The sequence below is a fragment of the Bos indicus genome, chromosome 1 (genome assembly GCF_029378745.1).
Source record: "Bos indicus isolate NIAB-ARS_2022 breed Sahiwal x Tharparkar chromosome 1, NIAB-ARS_B.indTharparkar_mat_pri_1.0, whole genome shotgun sequence".
Lineage (NCBI taxonomy): Eukaryota > Metazoa > Chordata > Mammalia > Artiodactyla > Bovidae > Bos > Bos indicus.
Genome location: NC_091760.1, coordinates 126,599,983 through 126,616,832, shown reverse-complemented (window position 1 = coordinate 126,616,832; position 16,850 = coordinate 126,599,983). Strand labels below are relative to the sequence as shown.

The 16,850-nt window shown below is 40.3% G+C and overlaps 1 protein-coding gene across 1 annotated transcript in view; it reads right to left on the bottom strand.

Moving 5' to 3' along the window:
* Nucleotides 1–15,845: 15,845 nt before the first annotated feature.
* Nucleotides 15,846–16,850, bottom strand: part of PCOLCE2 (procollagen C-endopeptidase enhancer 2) — a 95,581-nt gene continuing 94,576 nt past the window's right edge. The window contains exon 9 of the mRNA XM_019966413.2: nt 15,846–16,422. Coding sequence (XP_019821972.2) covers nt 16,292–16,422 — 131 coding nt within the window. The 3' untranslated portion in view covers nt 15,846–16,291. The remainder of the gene's footprint in view (nt 16,423–16,850) is intronic.

Genomic DNA, 16,850 nt, shown 5'->3' with positions numbered 1-16,850 from the left:
GAATTTTCCACAGTTTATTGTGATCCACACAGTCAAAGGCTTTGGCATAGTCAATAAAGCAGAAATAGATGCTTTTCTGGAATGCTCTTGCTTTTTCCATGATCCAGCAGGTGTTGACAATTTGATCTCTGGTTCCTCTGCCTTTTCTAAAACCAGCTTCAACATCAGGAAGTTCACGGTTCACATATTGCTGAAGCCTGGCTTGGAGAATTTTGAGCATTACTTTACTAGTGTGTGAGATGAGTGCAATTGTGCGGTAGTTTGAGCATTCTTTGGCATTGCCCTTCTTTAGGATTGGAATGAAAACTGACCTTTTCCAGTCCTGTGGCCACTGCTGAGTTTTCCACATTTGCTGGCATATTGAGTGCAGCACTTTCACAGCATCATCTCTCAGGATTTGAAATAGCTCAACTGGAATGCCATCACCTCCACTAGCTTTGTTCGTAGTGATGCTTTCTAAGGCCCACTTGACTTCACATTCCAGGATGTCTGGCTCTAGATGAGTGATCACACCATCGTGATTATCTGGGTCGTGACGATCTTTTTTGTACAGTTCTTCTGTTTATTCTTGCCACCTCTTCTTAATATCTTCTGCTTCTGTTAGATCCATACCATTTCTGTCCTTTATCGAGCTCATCTTTGCATGAAATGTTCCTTTGGTATCTAATTTTCTTGAAGAGATCTCTAGTCTTTCCCATTCTATTGTTTTCCTGTATTTCTTTGCATTGATCACTGAGGAAGGCTTTCTTATCTCTCCTTGCTATTCTTTGGAACTCTGCATTCAGATGCTTATCTTTGCTTTTCTCCTTTGCTTTTCGCTTCTTTTCTTTTCTTAGCTGCATACAATTTTTAGAATTGTTGTATCTTCTTGTAACTGTCCTTATCTTGAGAAATGCCTTAAAGTATGTTTTTCTCCTTGTATGACTAAAGCCACATCAATTTTGTTTTGGCTAACCTTTGCCTGGTATATTTATGTTTTTATATCTTTTCCCTTTCAACTTTTCTGTGTCCTTCTGGTTTAGATGTTTCTTTCAAATAGCATATAGTTGGATTTTTTTTTCCAATCCAGTCTGATAATCTTGGCTTTTAGCTTTTTAGTCTAGTTGTATAAACTGAAATTATTGATATATTTGCATTTTTGCCATCATATGTTGTTCTCTTTTCCTTTATTTCACTTTCTTTGATTTCTTACCTTTTTCTCCTCTGCTATTTTAAACTTTTCAGAAAATACTCTTTTATGGTTACCCTAGATATTTTAATATAAATACTTTAAGTTATCAAATTAATCAATATATTTATCCTTCTCTTTCTCAGTAGAAAAGGCTTAGGACACTCAAACCAAGACTTGTTTTTTTAAATGTTTTCCACATGAACTTACTATTTTTGCAAATTTGTTTGCATGTATATGATTACACCACCCTTATGGCAAAAAGTGAAGAGGAACTAAAAAGCCTCTTGATGAAAGTGAAAGTGGAGAGTGAAAAAGTTGGCTTAAAGCTCAACATTCAGAAAACGAAGATCATGGCATCCGGTCCCATCACTTTATGGAAATAGATGGGGAAACAGTGGAAACAGTATCAGACTTTATTTTTCTGGGCTCCAAAATCACTACAGATGGTGACTGCAACCATGAAATTAAAAGACGCTTACTCCTTGGAAGGAAAGTTATGACCAACCTAGACAGCATATTCAAAAGCAGAGACATTACTTTGCCAACAAAGGTTTGTCTAGTCAAGGCTATGGTTTTTCCTGTGTTCATGTATGGATGTGAGAGTTGGACTGTGAAGAAGGCTGAGCGTTGAAGAATTGATGCTTTTGAACTGTGGTATTGGAAAAGACTCTTGAGAGTCCCTTGGACTGCAAGGAGATCCAACCAGTCCATTCTGAAGGAGATCAGCCCTGGGATTGCTTTGGAAGGAATGATGCTAAAGCTGAAACTCCAGTACTTTGGCCACCTCATGCGAAGAGTTGACTCATTGGAAAAGACTCTGATGCTGGGAGGGATTGAGGGCAAGAGGAGAAGGGGACGACAGAGGATGAGATGGCTGGATGGCATCACTGACTCGATGGACATGAGTCTGAGTGAACTCCAGGAGTTGGTGATGGACAGGGAGGCCTGGTGTGCTGCGATTCGTGGGGTCGCAAAGAGTCGGACACGACTGAGCGACTGATCTGATCTGATCTGAAATACATCTGTGAATATAAGCAAAAGAACTTTTTGGTTAATACTAGCTCACACTAGAGCTTTTGGATTAGCAGCTGTTTTATTATAGGACTTTTCTTTAAAGAAGATTTTGTCTTTTGTTTCTTTCACTTGATAGTTCAGAAAGTCTAATGGGAGCCTGGCTGCACTTTACTATAGGAAGGGAAAAAAAGAAGGTAAACTTTTTCCAACTAAGTTTATGACAACATTTAGGATTTGGGAACTTTGCAGATTCTCATGTTTTTATTATAGTAATTGAATTGAATTCAAGGATGAAAGTTAGGCCAGCAGGACCCTCTGAAACATATCACAGAGTCTGGTTTTTATCATTTTGAAATGTGTTTTGTGGTGGTTTAGTATGCTCACCCCTTTGTTAGTTACATGTATTTTTTATTCCCCAAGTGCAAATACCTAAAAACAAAAAACTTTATCAACTATTTTTTAAAAAGAAACAAAACTCTTAAATGATTCCTAAAAGGGAAAGTAATATGGGACCCCAGAAGTCATCTGGTCTAACTCCTTCAATCTATAACTAGGGAAGCTGAAGTTCAGTTAGAATAAATGATGTAATAAACAAGAAATTAAGGGATGGTTTTTGAACCAGAAAGAGCAATGTCACTATTCAGCTTATTTTCTGTTTGTTTGTTTGTTTGTTTTAAATGGGCTGCATAATTTCATAGGCTAATGAGTGGGAGGATTATTTCAACTCTTCTGTGGAAGGGGTGGAGATTTCTAGAAATTGGGCCACTTTCCACTTTGGGCCTTTTTTAAGGTTGGCCTCAGAACTGTCACGGCGTTGGTTGGACCTGCAAGGCACAGCAGCTGGGAGCTGGAGTTTAGGGATTGTGCAGCAACCCCAGGGCGAGGGCTGCTGTTGACTGGGAGAGGTGGATTGAGGATGTGAGGGAGGAGACTGTGGTGGGAAATGCCTGTGGAGGAAAGCCAGGCAGCCATGGAAGCAAGGCAATACTGCTGAGTCATGCATAGAGGGTGCAGCCATCACCATAGCCTCTCTCTCCCCACATGCCAGCATCAGTAGCTGAACAAGAGACAGGCTGGCCCATCAAACGCCTGATGCACTGAACTACAGAGTAGGACCTCACCCAGGGTGCTTCTCTAAGTGACTCATGCACCAAACTACAGAGTAGGACCCCACCCAGGGTGCCCCTTTAAGTGCCTGACACGTTGATCTACAGAGTAGGACTCCAGCCAGAGGGGCCCCTCTATCTGCCAGATGCACCCAACAACAGAGAAGGACCCCAGGCAAGGGAGCCTTCTAAGTACCTGAACAGGCAGAGCTACAGAGAAAGGCTGGCCAAAGAGGGCTTCTGATCACCAGCTACAAGAGGCTCAGAAAAAGACTCTGATAGGGCCATAACTCCTGTGGAGGAGGCAATCCATGTCCCTGCACATGGCTTACGGGTCCCCTTAAGCCAAGCAGCTGTTCCACTTTCATGCTCAACTCTCACTGGGGCAGAGCTGCCACAGACCAAAAAGTCTTACCTCTATGCATGCAGGGTTGCTTTGGTAGTGTCCGACTCTTTGTGACCCTGTAGACTATGGCCTTCAAGGCTTCTCTGTCAGGGAGGTGGGTTCTCCAGGCAAGAATACTGGAGCATATTGGCCAATACTGGTGGTCATACCTTTCTAGAGCATATATTTCCTGCTGCCTTAGCCGCCAACTCCTCTGAGTACCTGGTGCTGCCAGAACCCCTGCAACCCAAGCAGCTGCACCACCTCCACACCTGGCCCTCACGGGGGCAAACCCAAGTCCTCCAGGGCAGCCTCAGGAGCAAACCCCAGTGGACGACTCACATGCAGAGGTAGAAATAAAACCACAGTTGAAACCCAGAGGCAGTGTGGCTGAGGAAGAAGACCCAAAACCTTCCCACCAGCTGTACAAGCTGCAGATTAAATCCACATGATCAACTAGGCAGACTCTGTGTCTATGGAATATATAAAAGGTCATTGAGAGCTCCCACAAAAGAAATGCATTAGTTCTGATAGCTGTGGACATTGGAGGCAAGAACACCCAGGAGTAGGACCAGATTAGAATCTGAGCTGGCCCCACAGCAGGTCCAAAGACCAGAACAGTTTTGGAGGGCATCCTAGGGAGGTGAGGTGGACTGTGACTCACAGCGAGGGAAAGGAATCTGACGTCAGTGACTCAAGAAAAACATTTATTATGTTTTCACTTGTTCTGTAAATTCCTTTTTTCCCCTCTCTGTTGTAGTTGTCGATTTCATTGGCACTCTGAAATCTAATTAAGCTTTTGAGCTTTTTTCCTTCTCAGTCACATTTTTTTTATTGTTGTTATAAACCTCTGCCTCTACGTTGGGCTTTTGCAGTTCTGTGGAGTTTTTTTTTTTTTTTTTCCCGTCTCTTTTTTATAATTTTAATTTTTAAAAAAGTATTATATTTTTCTACATTTATTCCTTTGTTTGCCTTTCCTACTATTCTTTTCCCCTTGCCTTTAATCTTTAATATATATAAATCTTAATCTATCTCTATTTAACTTTTCATATCTATTCTTTCTTTCCTTTCCTCTCAACAGATTTGTTAGTCTTTTGTTTCCATTGCTTTAGTCACCACTTGGCACCTAGCTTTAGTTTTGTTTTCCAGTTTGTGCTTTAGTTAGTTTTGTTCTTAACTGGTAAATATAATTTTTTATTTCCTTTGTTCACCTTTGTCAATCGACTGTACTTTATTTTTGTTGGACTGTTTTGAGTTTGCTCCTGGGTGTATATGTATATGTGTATATTCCATTATTTTAATTATTATTTGCCTGATTTTGTAACTGCCATTTCTGGGGTTCATCTTTGGCTTTTCATTTTTGGATATTTGTTTTAATCTCACTTAATGCCATAACAAACCACTTGTGGAAACTTTGTTCCTGACCAGAGATCAAGCCCTGAGCCTTTGGAGTAGGAGCACTGACTCCAAGACCCTAGACTACCAGAGTACTAATCCTAGGGAGTATCAGATAGTGAGAACTCACACAAAGGAAACCACTTGAACATCAGACCTGGCATCACCCAACCAGCAGTAGCACCCTGTGCAGGATGCCTCACCTAAACAGCAAACAAAAGAAAAACACAAACCCAATCATCAGCACACAAGATTACCACCTCACCCAGCCTTGCCCTTCAGAGGAAAAGCAAACAAACAAAAATTCAGCACAAATCTCACCCTATAAGAAGCTTACACAAACCACTGGATCAACCTTAGGAGGGCAGAAACCAAAAAGAAAAAAGAATTCAACACTGAAGCCTGGGAAAAGGAGACCTCAAACACAATAAGTTTAAAAAAAAAATGAAAAGGCAGAGAAATAGAACACAAACGAAGGAACAAACTAGAAACACAGAGTCCAAATAAATGAAGAGGAAATATGCAAACTATCTGAAAAAGAATTCAGAATAGTGATAGTAAACATGATCAAAAACCTTGAAAACAAATTGGAGAAAATGCAAGAATCAATTAACAAAGACCTATAAGAATTAAAGAATAAACATACGGAGACAAACAACACAATTACAGAAATTAAAAATACTCTAGAAGGAATCAATAGCAGAATATCTGAAGCAGAAGAACGAATAAGTGAGCTGGAAGATAAAAAGGTGGAAATAACTTCTGAAGAGTAGAATAAAATAAAAAAGAATGAAAGAACTGAGGATAGTCTCAGAGACCTCTGGGACAATATCAAACACACCAACATTCAAATTACAGGGGTCCCAGAAGAAGAAGAGAAAAAGAAAGGGTATGAGAGAGTTTTTGAAGAGATTATAGTTGAAAATTTCCCGAACATGGAAAAGGAAATAGTCAGTCAAGTCCAAGAGGCACAAAGAGTCCCATACAAGATAAACCCAAGGAGAAACATGCCAAAACACATACTAATCAAACTAACAAAGACTAAACACAAAGAAAGAATATTAAAAGCAGCAAGGGAGAAGCAACAAGTAACATACAAGGGAAACCCCATACACTTAACAGCTGATCTTTCAGCAGAAACTCTGCAGGCCAGAGGGAATGGCAGGATGGATTTAAAGTACTGAAAGAGAAAAATCTACAACCAAGATTACTGTCCCTGGCAAGAATCTCACTCAAAATTGATGGAAAAATAAACAGCTTTTTAGACAAGCAAAAGTTAGGAGAATTCAGTAGCACTAAACCAGCTTTACAACAAATGTTAAAGGGACTTATATAGTCAAGAAATACAAGAGAAGGAAAAAAGAGCTACAAAATCAACCCCAAACAATTAAGAAAACGGCAATAGGAACATATATATCAATAATTACTTTAAATGTAAATGGATTAAATGCTCCAACCAAAAGACACACACTGGCTGAATGGATAAAAAAACAAGACCTGTATATATGCTGTTTACAAAAAACCCACTTCAGACCTAAAGACACATATGACTGAAAGTGAGAGGATGGAAAAATATATTCCATGCAAATGGGAAGCAAAAGAAAGCTGGAGTAGCAATCCTGATATCAGACAAAACAGACCTTAAAATAAAGAACATTATAAGAGATAAGGAAGGACACTACATAATAATCAAGCGATCAATCTAAGAGGAAGACATACAATTGTAAATATCTATGCATCCAACATAGCACCTCAATACATAAGACAAACACCAACAGACATAAAAGGAGAGATTGAAGTAACACAATAATAGTAGGAGACTTTAACACCCCACCCATACCAATGGACACATCATTGAAACAGAACATTAATAAGGAAACACAAATCTTAAATGATACATTAGATGAGCTGGATCTCATAGATATCTTCAGGACATTCCCAATGCAGGAAACATCTTCTCAAGCACACATGGAACATACTCCAGGATAGACCACATCTTGGGTCACAAATCAAACCTCAGTAAATTTAAGAAAATTGAAATCGTATCAAGCATCTTCTCTGACTGCAACCCAAGAGACTAGATATCAATTACAAGAAAAAAAGTGTAAGAAACACAAACACATGGAGATTAAACAACACATTTCTAAATGACCAACAGGTTACTGAAGAAATCAAAAGGGAAATCAAAAAGCTTCTAGAAACAAACGACAACAAAAACACGACAATTCAAAACCTATGGGCTGCAGCAAAAGCTGCAGTTCTAAGAGGGAAGTTTATAGTAATACAATCCTACCAAAAGAAACAAGAAAAACATTGAATAGACAACCTAACTTTACACCTAAAACAACTGGAAAAAGAAGAACAAAACCCCAAAATTAGTAGAAGGAAAGAAATCATAAAGATCTGAGAATAAAGAAATGAAAAAGAAAGAAACAACACTGAAAATTAAAAAAACTAAAAGCTGGTTCTTTGAGAAGATGAACAAAATTGACAGACTCATCAAGAAAAAAAGAAAGACGAATCAAATCAACAAAATTAGAAGTGAAAAAGGAGAGCTTACAACAGCCAATGCAGATACAAAGGATTATAATATTATGAACAACTCTATTGCAATGAAATGGATAACCTGGAAGAAATGGACAGATTCTTAGAAAAGTTCAATCTTCCAAGACTGAACCAGGAAGAAATAGAAATTAGGAATAGTCCAATTATAAGCACTGAAATTGAAGCTGTGATCAAGAATCTCCCAAAAATCAAAAGCCCAGGACCAGGGCTTCACAAGACAATTCTATCTGACATTTAGAGAAGAGCTAATGCCTATCCTTGTAAAACTCTTCCAAAAAATTGCAGATGAAGGGACACTTCCAAACTCATTCTATGAGGCCACCATTACTCTGATACAAAAAGCAGACAGATCAGATCAGATCAGTCGCTCAGTCGTGTCCGACTCTTTGCGACCCCATGAATCGCAGCACGCCAGGCCTCCCTGTCCATCACCAACTCCCGGAGTTCACTCAGACTCACGTCCATCGAGTCAGTGATGCCATCCAGCTGTCTCATCCTCTGTCGTCCCCTTCTCCTCTTGCCCCCAATCCTTCCCAGCATCAGGGTCTTTTCCAATGAGTCAACTCTTCGCATGAGGTGGCCAAAGTACTGGAGTTTCAGCTTTAGCATCATTCCTTCCAAAGCAATCCCAGGGCTGATCTCCTTCAGAATGGACTGGTTGGATCTCCTTGCAGTCCAAGGGACTCTCAAGAGTCTTCTCCAACACCACAGTTCAAAAGCATCAATTCTTCGGCGCTCAGCCTTCTTCACAGTCCAACTCTCACATCCATACATGACCACAGGAAAAACCATAGCCTTGACTAGACGAACCTTTGTTGGCAAAGTAATGTCTCTGCTTTTCAATATGCTATCTAGGTTGGTCATAACTTTCCTTCCAAGGAGTAAGCGTCTTTTAATTTCATGGCTGCAGTCACCATCTGTAGTGATTTTGGAGCCCAGAAAAATAAAGTGTGACACTGTTTCCACTATTTCCCCATCTATTTCCCATGAAGTGATGGGACCGGATGCCACGATCTTCGTTTTCTGAATGTTGAGCTTTAAGCCAACTTTTTCACTCTCCACTTTCACTTTCATCAAGAGGCTTTTTAGTTCCTCTTCACTTTCTGCCATAAGGGTGGTGTCATCTGCATATCTGAGGTTATTGATATTTCTCCTGGCAATCTTGATTCCAGCTTGTGTTTCTTCCAGTCCAGCGTTTCTCATGATGTACTCTGCATAGAAGTTAAATAAGCAGGGTGACAATATACAGCCTTGACGAAGTCCTTTTCCTATTTGGAACCAGTCTGTTGTTCCATGTCCAGTTCTAACTGTTGCTTCCTGAATGCACTGGTCATAGCAAACACCCTCTTCCAACAACACAAGAGAAGACTCTATACATGGACATCACCAGATGGTCAACACCGAAATCAGATTGATTATATTCTTTGCAGCCAAAGATGGAGAAGCTCTATACAGTCAGCAAAAACAAGACCAGGAGCTGACTGTGGCTCAGACCATGAACTCCTTATTGCCAAATTCAGACTTAAATTGAAGAAAGTAGGGAAAACCACTAGACCATTCAGGTATGACCTAAATCAAATCCCTTATGATTATACAGTGGAAGTGAGAAATAGATTTAAGGGCCTAGATCTGATAGATAGAGTGCCTGATGAACTATGGAATGAGGTTTGTGACATTGTACAGGAGACAGGGATCAAGACCATCCCCATGGAAAAGAAATGCAAAAAAGCAAAATGGCTGTCTGAGGAGGTCTTACAAATAGCTGTGAAAAGAAGAGAAGTGAAAAGCAAAGGAGAAGAGGAAAGATATAAACATCTGAATGCAGAGTTCCAAAGAATAGCAAGAAGAGATAAGAAAGCCTTCTTCAGCGATCAATGCAAAGAAATAGAGGAAAACAACAGAATGGGAAAGACTATGGATCTCTTCAAGAAAATCAGAGATACCAAAGGAACATTTCATGCAAAGATGGGCTCGATAAAGGACAGAAATGGTATGTACCTAACAGAAGCAGAAGATATTAAGAAGAGATGGCAAGAATACACAGAAGAACTGTACAAAAAAGATCTTCATGACCCAGATAATCACAATGGTGTGATCACTCACCTAGAGCCAGACATCCTGGAATGTGAAGTCAAGTGGGCCTTAGAAAGCATCACTACGAACAAAGCTAGTGGAGGTGATGGAATTCCAGTTGGGCTATTCCAAATCCTGAGAGATGATGCTGTGAAAGTGCTGCACTCAATATGCCAGCAAATGTGGAAAACTCAGCAGTGGCCACAGGACTGGAAAAGGTCAGTTTTCATTCCAATCCCAAAGAAAGGCAATGCCAAAGAATGCTCAAACTACCACACAATTGCACTCATCTTACACACTAGTAAAGTAATGCTCAAAATTCTCCAAGCCAGGCTTCAGCAATATGTGAACCGTGAACTTCCAGATGTTCAAGCTGGTTTTAGAAAAGGCAGAGGAACCAGAGATCAAATTGCCAACATCCGCTGGATCATGGAAAAAGCAAGAGAGTTCCAGAAAAGCATCTATTTCTGCTTATTGACTATGCCAAAGCAGACAAAGACAGCACAAAAAATGAAAACTACAGGCCAGTATCACTGATGAACATAGATGCAAAAATCCTCAACATAATTTTAGCAAACAGAATTCAGCAACACATCAAAAAGCTCATACACCATGATCAAGTTGGGTTTATTCCAGAGACGCAAGGATTCTTCAATATACGCAAATCAATCAATGTGATATACCATATTAACAAATTGAAAGATAAAAACCATATGATCATCTCAGTAGATGCAGAAAAAGCCTTTGACAAAATTCAGCACCATTTATGAATAAAACTCTTCAAAAAATGAGCATAGATGGACTTACCTCAACATGGTAAAGGCCATATATGATAAGCCTACAGCAAACATTATTCTCAATGGTGAAAAACTGAAAGCATTCCCCCTAAGATCAGGTACAAGACAAGGTTGTCCACTTCCACCACTATTATTCAACATATTTCTGGAAGTCTTAGCTACAGCAATCAGTGAAGAAAAAGAAATAAAACTGCTGGAGCCCAGCTCCAGCAGCCAGGGATTCAACCTGAAGAGATGAATGGTGTCAGCGATGAGACAGCCTCTCAGTTTTCTTTTGGACTGCCTGTTTATTTCAAGTTTAAGATTCTCTTTTATACTTTTACAAAAATATTAGGCCAGAGGTTTGACATTTTCAGTTCCCCCTCTCCCAGATTTATTATCTCCATAAATCATTGTTGCTCTTCAAACAGAGTTCCTGCTTCAGGGATTCTTAAGAATCAGCCTTATCATCTATTATCTACCTCCTCTAATGTGTCCTATAGTTAACTTGTGATTACATTGTAACTCATGCTACATTCCTCAGTTTACTACTTATCTTCCTAAATCCTGTTTACCCCTAACATCCTGAGCTCACTATCTCTTAAAAAGGCTTCTAGCTATAGTGTCTCTAAAAATTCCAAACTTCTGCAAGCTATAGTAAAATATGCTAACTTTACAACATTCCTTAAATCTTTAACTTCTAACTGTTTTAATTATTTCTAAGCCCTAAATTCAGTAAACTCCTTTGCCATAAACATTCTCCTGACGAATAGGCTTCAGATAGCAATCCCTCCCATGGCCTCAAGCTACGGCCTATGTGCTCATCCTGGAACACTCTTTTGTAAAAGTCCTTGAACGAATGTCAATGATTATGAATTATTTTCTGAGCACAGCTGCAGAAGGCTTTGTGCCTTCTCATGCTCCTCTCAAGAACAATAAGCACCTTAATATTCCTTTTCAATCAACTCAGCCTAGGAGAGGAAAAGGCCTAACTCCTTCAACCTGGGGCCGTGCCTGCGGAATGAGGAGAGGGGGCTGGGGCCGTGCCTCCATTTTGTCAGTAATGCCTAACGTGGCTCTTGACGTAAAATGAATCCAAATCTGAAAAGAAGTAAAGCTCTCACTGTTTCCAGATGACACGATACTGTACTTAGAAAACCCTAAAGATACTATCAGAAAATTACTAGAGCTAATCAGTGAATTTATCAAAGTTTTAGGATACAAAATCTATATACAGAAATCACTTGCATTTCTATATACTAACAATGAAAAACCAGAAAGAGAAATAATCACTCCCATTCACCATTGCAACAAAAATAATTAAATATCTAGGAATAACCTTACCTAAGGAGACAAAAGAACTGTATACAGAAAATTATAAGACATTAATTAGACTGTGAGGAGATCCAACCAGTCCATTCTAAAGGAGATTGTCCTGGGTGTTCTTTGGAAGGAAAGTACTCCAGTACTTTGGCCACCTCATGTGAAGAGTTGACTCATTGGAAAAGACTCTGATGCTGGGAGGGATTGGGGGCAGGAGGAGAAGGGGACAACAGAGGATGAGATGGCTGGATGGCATCACTGACGCGATGGATATGAGTCTGGGTGAACTCCGGGAGTTGGTGATGGACAGGGATTGATTCCTGGCGTGCTGCAATTCATGGGGTCACAAAGAGTCAGACACGACTGAGCGACTGAACTGAACTGAATGAAAGAAATCAAAGATGACATAAACAGATAGAGAGATAGTCCATGTTCCTGAGTAGGAAGAATCAATATTGTGAAAATGACTATACTACCAAACACAATCTACAGATTCAATGTGATCCCTATCAAATTACCGATGGCATTTTTCACAGAACTAGAACAAAAAATTTCACAATTCATATGGAATTCACCGAATAGCCAAAATGGTCTTGAGAAAGAAGAATGGAGCTGGAGGAATCAACCTTCCTGACTTCAGATTATACTACAAAGATACAGTCTTCAGATTATACTACAAAGCTACAGTCATCAAGACAGCATGGTACTGGCACAAAAACAGAAATATAGACCAATGGAACAAGATAGAAAGCCCAGAAATAAACCCATGCACCTATGGATACCTTATTTTTGAAAAGGAGACAAGAATATACAATGGTGCAAAGACAGCCTCTTCAATAAATGGTGCTGGGAAAACTGGACAGCTACATGTAAAAGAATGAAATTAGAACACTTCCTAACACCACACACAGAGATAAACTCAAAATGGATTAAAGACCTAAATGTAAGACCAGAAATAAAACTCTTAGAGGGAAACATAGGCAGAACACTCAATGACATAAATCAAAGCAAGAGCCTCTATGACCCACCTCCTAGAGTAACGGAAATAAAAACCAAAGTAAACAAGTGGGACCTGATTAAACTTAAAAGTATTTGCACAGCAAAGGAAACTATCCACAAAGTGAAAAGACAACCCTCAGAATGGGAGAAAATAATAGCAAATGAAACAATTAATTTCCAAAATATACAAGCAGCTCATACAACTCAATACTGGAAAAACAAACAACCCAATCAAAAAGTGGGGAAAAGACCTAAACAGACACTTCTCCAAAGACATACAGATGGCTAACAAACACATGAAAAGATGCTCAACATCACTCATTATTAGAGAAATGCAAATAAAAAATACAATGAAATATCACCTCACACTGATCAGAATGGCCCTCATCAAAAAGTCTACAAACAGTAAATGCTGGAAAGGGTGTGAAGAAAAGGAAACAATTTTGTACTGTTGGTGGGAATGTAAACTGATACAGCCACTATGGAAGACCGTGCGGAGATTCCTTAAAAAATGAGGAATAAAACCCCATGTGATCCCACAATCCTACTCCTAGGCATATACCCTGAGGAAACCAAAATTGAAAGAGACACATGTATCCCACTGTTCATCGCAGCAGTATGTACAATAGCTATAACACGGAAGCAACCTAGATGTCCATCAACAGATGAGTGGATAAAGAAGTTGTGGTACATATACACAATGGAATATTACTCAGCCATATAAAGGAACACATTTTAGTCAGTTCTGATGAGGTGGGTGAACAGTGAAGTGAGTCAGAAAGAGAAAGATAAATATTGTATTCTAACACATATATTCGGAATCTAGAAGAATGGTACCGAAGAACTTATTTACAGGGCAGCAGGGGAGAAACAGACATAGAGAACACACTTATGGACATGGGGAGAGGGGAGGAGAGGGTGAGATGTATGAACAGAGCAACACAGAAACTTACACTACCATATGTAAAATAGATAGCCAATGGGAACTTGCTGTATGACTCAGGAAACTCAAACAGGGGCTCTGTATCAAACTACAGGGGTGGAATGGGGAGGAGGTTCAAAAGGGAGGGGATATATGTATACTTATGGCTGATTCATGTTGAGGTTTGACAGAAAACAACAAAATTTCTGTAAAGCAATTATCCTTCAATAAAAAAAAAAAAGACAAATCATTGCCATCTATTATTAACCACAAATCCCATCAACGGTTCTAAGTCTTCTGTCAGAGATGTCAGTGGTATGAATAGTCTGGATTTCTTTTTACCTCACTGTGACTCCAACCCTCTCTCAGAAACCTATGGAGGTATTTACACTGGTTGTGAAAGAAGCTGATGGCTGCAAGCCTGCTACCTGTGGTACACCAATAGAAGTTTCTGTAAGAAATGCTAAAATCTTTAGTAATTGCTTCCAAGGTCCCACAACATGCATTCTTGAAAGGTAGTGAGCTGTCTAGAGAAGGGTGGAATCAATCAGGATTCCACAGTTAAATTCTGGCTGCTCGCAGCTGCCCTGTGCCCTCTGTGGGTTGAGAGGGCTTTTCTAAAAGGTGGCACTGGCCAGGGAAGCCACCCACCAGCTCTTCTAGTTCATCCACTTCCTCAGCTGGTGAATTCCCTGGTTGTTGTCTGGTTTTTGCGTCTGACTCTGCAACCCCTTGAACTGTAGCCCTCCAGGCTCTTCGGTCCGTGGAAATTCCCTGGCAAGAATACTAGAGTGGGTTGCCATTTCCTCCTCCAGTGGATCTTCCCCACCCAGGGATCGAACCTATGTCGATCCACATATCCTGTACTGGCAGGCAGATTCTTTACTGCTGAGCCACCAGGGACGCCCTGAATTCCCTGGTACTGATGGTCACCCCACTGGGAGAGTTCAGGAATGATTCCTGACCCTCAAACTAGCCCACATTCATTGCTTTCTTGTGCTCCCTTAGCTGCCCAAGCAGGATTCTTCCTTTTGAATTTCCATTTTCTGCTCTTTGAGTGTCTGGTCACATCTAGAGCTGGGAGTTATTATTTTTACCCAAAAGAGTATTTTCCCTTACTTCTAAAACATTGCTTCAGCTATGGGGGACCTTATGACCCAAGTCTGTGTTTATCCCTGGTGTGCTTTTTACCTTCGGATAGGGACAGTTGTTCCCTCTTCTGCAGCTCCTGCCCAACAACCTCCTGAGGCTGGTTGCCTGCCACACCCCTGGCAGGTACGGCTGCGTTTTAAGTAGCTCTGCACACGATGGGAGCCCTTTTATAGTTCTTCCTCTCCTGGGTGAGTATAGATTTTTTAAAGGCAGTGGCAGAATGCATCCCAGTAGATACACCCTGACCCAGTTAACTAGGGATGAACAAAATAGCGGTGGGAGGCGCCCTTCTAATTTCTGTACTTCTAATTCAAGTCCTATAAAATGACTTGATTTAGGCTAGGGAAACAAAGACTGAACTCTGCAAGATGAGGGAGTTTTCCTCTGGGGCAGAGAAGACCTCTTCTAGCGGCAGGAAGGGCACTGGGTTTGAACTTAGGACTTATGAGCTTGATTGCCTGTTCTGTCTTTTGGGACGTGTGTGCTCTGGACAAGTTACTAAATATACCCAAGCTTCCATTTCCATTACAAAGTGAAGGACCTGAACGAGATTCCTGAGGGACACCACTCCAGCTCTCAATTCTCTGGTTCTGCAGAAAAGAATTATAGTCTGTTTACAAGACTGGATCCAACTGGTTCCTGTCGTCCTTGGACTGCTCTTTTGGTGGTGGTGGTTTAGTCGATAAGTCGTGTCCGACTCTTGCGATCCCAGGGACTGTAGCCTGTCAGGCTCCTCTGTCCATGGGATTCTCCAGGCAAGAATACTGGAGTGGGTTACCATTCCCTTCTCCAGGGGATCTTCCTGATCCAGGAAATGAACCCGGGTCTCCTGCATTGCAGGCAGATAATTTACCAACTGAGCTATGAGGGAAGCCCCTTGATACAAGGACAATCTTACAGGTAAATACCAGGGAATATTCTTTTCATAGTGTTCCACTTTTTAATAAAAAAAGTTTAATGGCAGTTATATAATCATTTAAAAATATTTATTAAGCACTGGTTTTAAAAATGCGAGAGAAGAATATAACACCTCAGAGCAAATGCTTGAAGGTAAAACAAATATCACTATAAATATTGCACGTATAAAAATCTCTTTTTTACATCTTCACACAACTCATTTCTAAAATACCCTTTTACAGAGATACATAAATAAACGGCTTCCAAACTGTCAACGCTTGATACATTTAGTCGCATCACCCCACTGAGTCTGCAGGCTTCCCATCAGATATCTGCTCCTCTTCTGTGCCGGCAAGAACTTCCATCAGCAACACCCGAGCTCTCCTACCTACATCCTGTGAAGAGTAAATCTCTCTGAATGCTCAATATTTCAGGTTATAAATTTTCTTCTTCTACAGAGAAAAAAAGATCTTTCAAAGGCAGTGACAGAATGCAGCTTAAATGGACACAGTGTTAACACTGCTTGTTCTTCAGGGCGTCCAGGAGCTTCTGATTCTTGGTCTTGAACATCATGATAAAGCTGTTGGGCATGATCTTGCCTCGGCCATCCTCACCCACTTGACCCATAATTATGTAATTTAAACCTAAAAGAGAATGTAAGATTAATTTTTTTCTCTGTGTGTGTTGGTTTGAAACAACTTAGGCTATAACTTACCTCCAGGTAAATGTTTTACAAATCGTGTAATTAGATATTTGTTCTTTCTAGCATAAAACCTTGTTTAAGACTCTCATTGAAAAAAAAATCTAACTTTGACAGAATAGAATGTTCCAGCTCTGCTTACATTAGGAAACTGGATGGAATGATTAGACCCGGTCAGGTCCAGCTCTGCATAAGGTCTAATGTATTTACTGAGCGTTCTATACAAACACTATTCCTAGGAAAAGCTCTCCTTCCTCAAGGGGCTGTCTTCAGAAGGCCCCTCCTGGTCCCACCAGGCTTCTGGATCTCCCCAGGCATTTGGCAACTATTGATCCATTGTCTTCCGTTGTTGTCTTGAACTTTTTATTAACC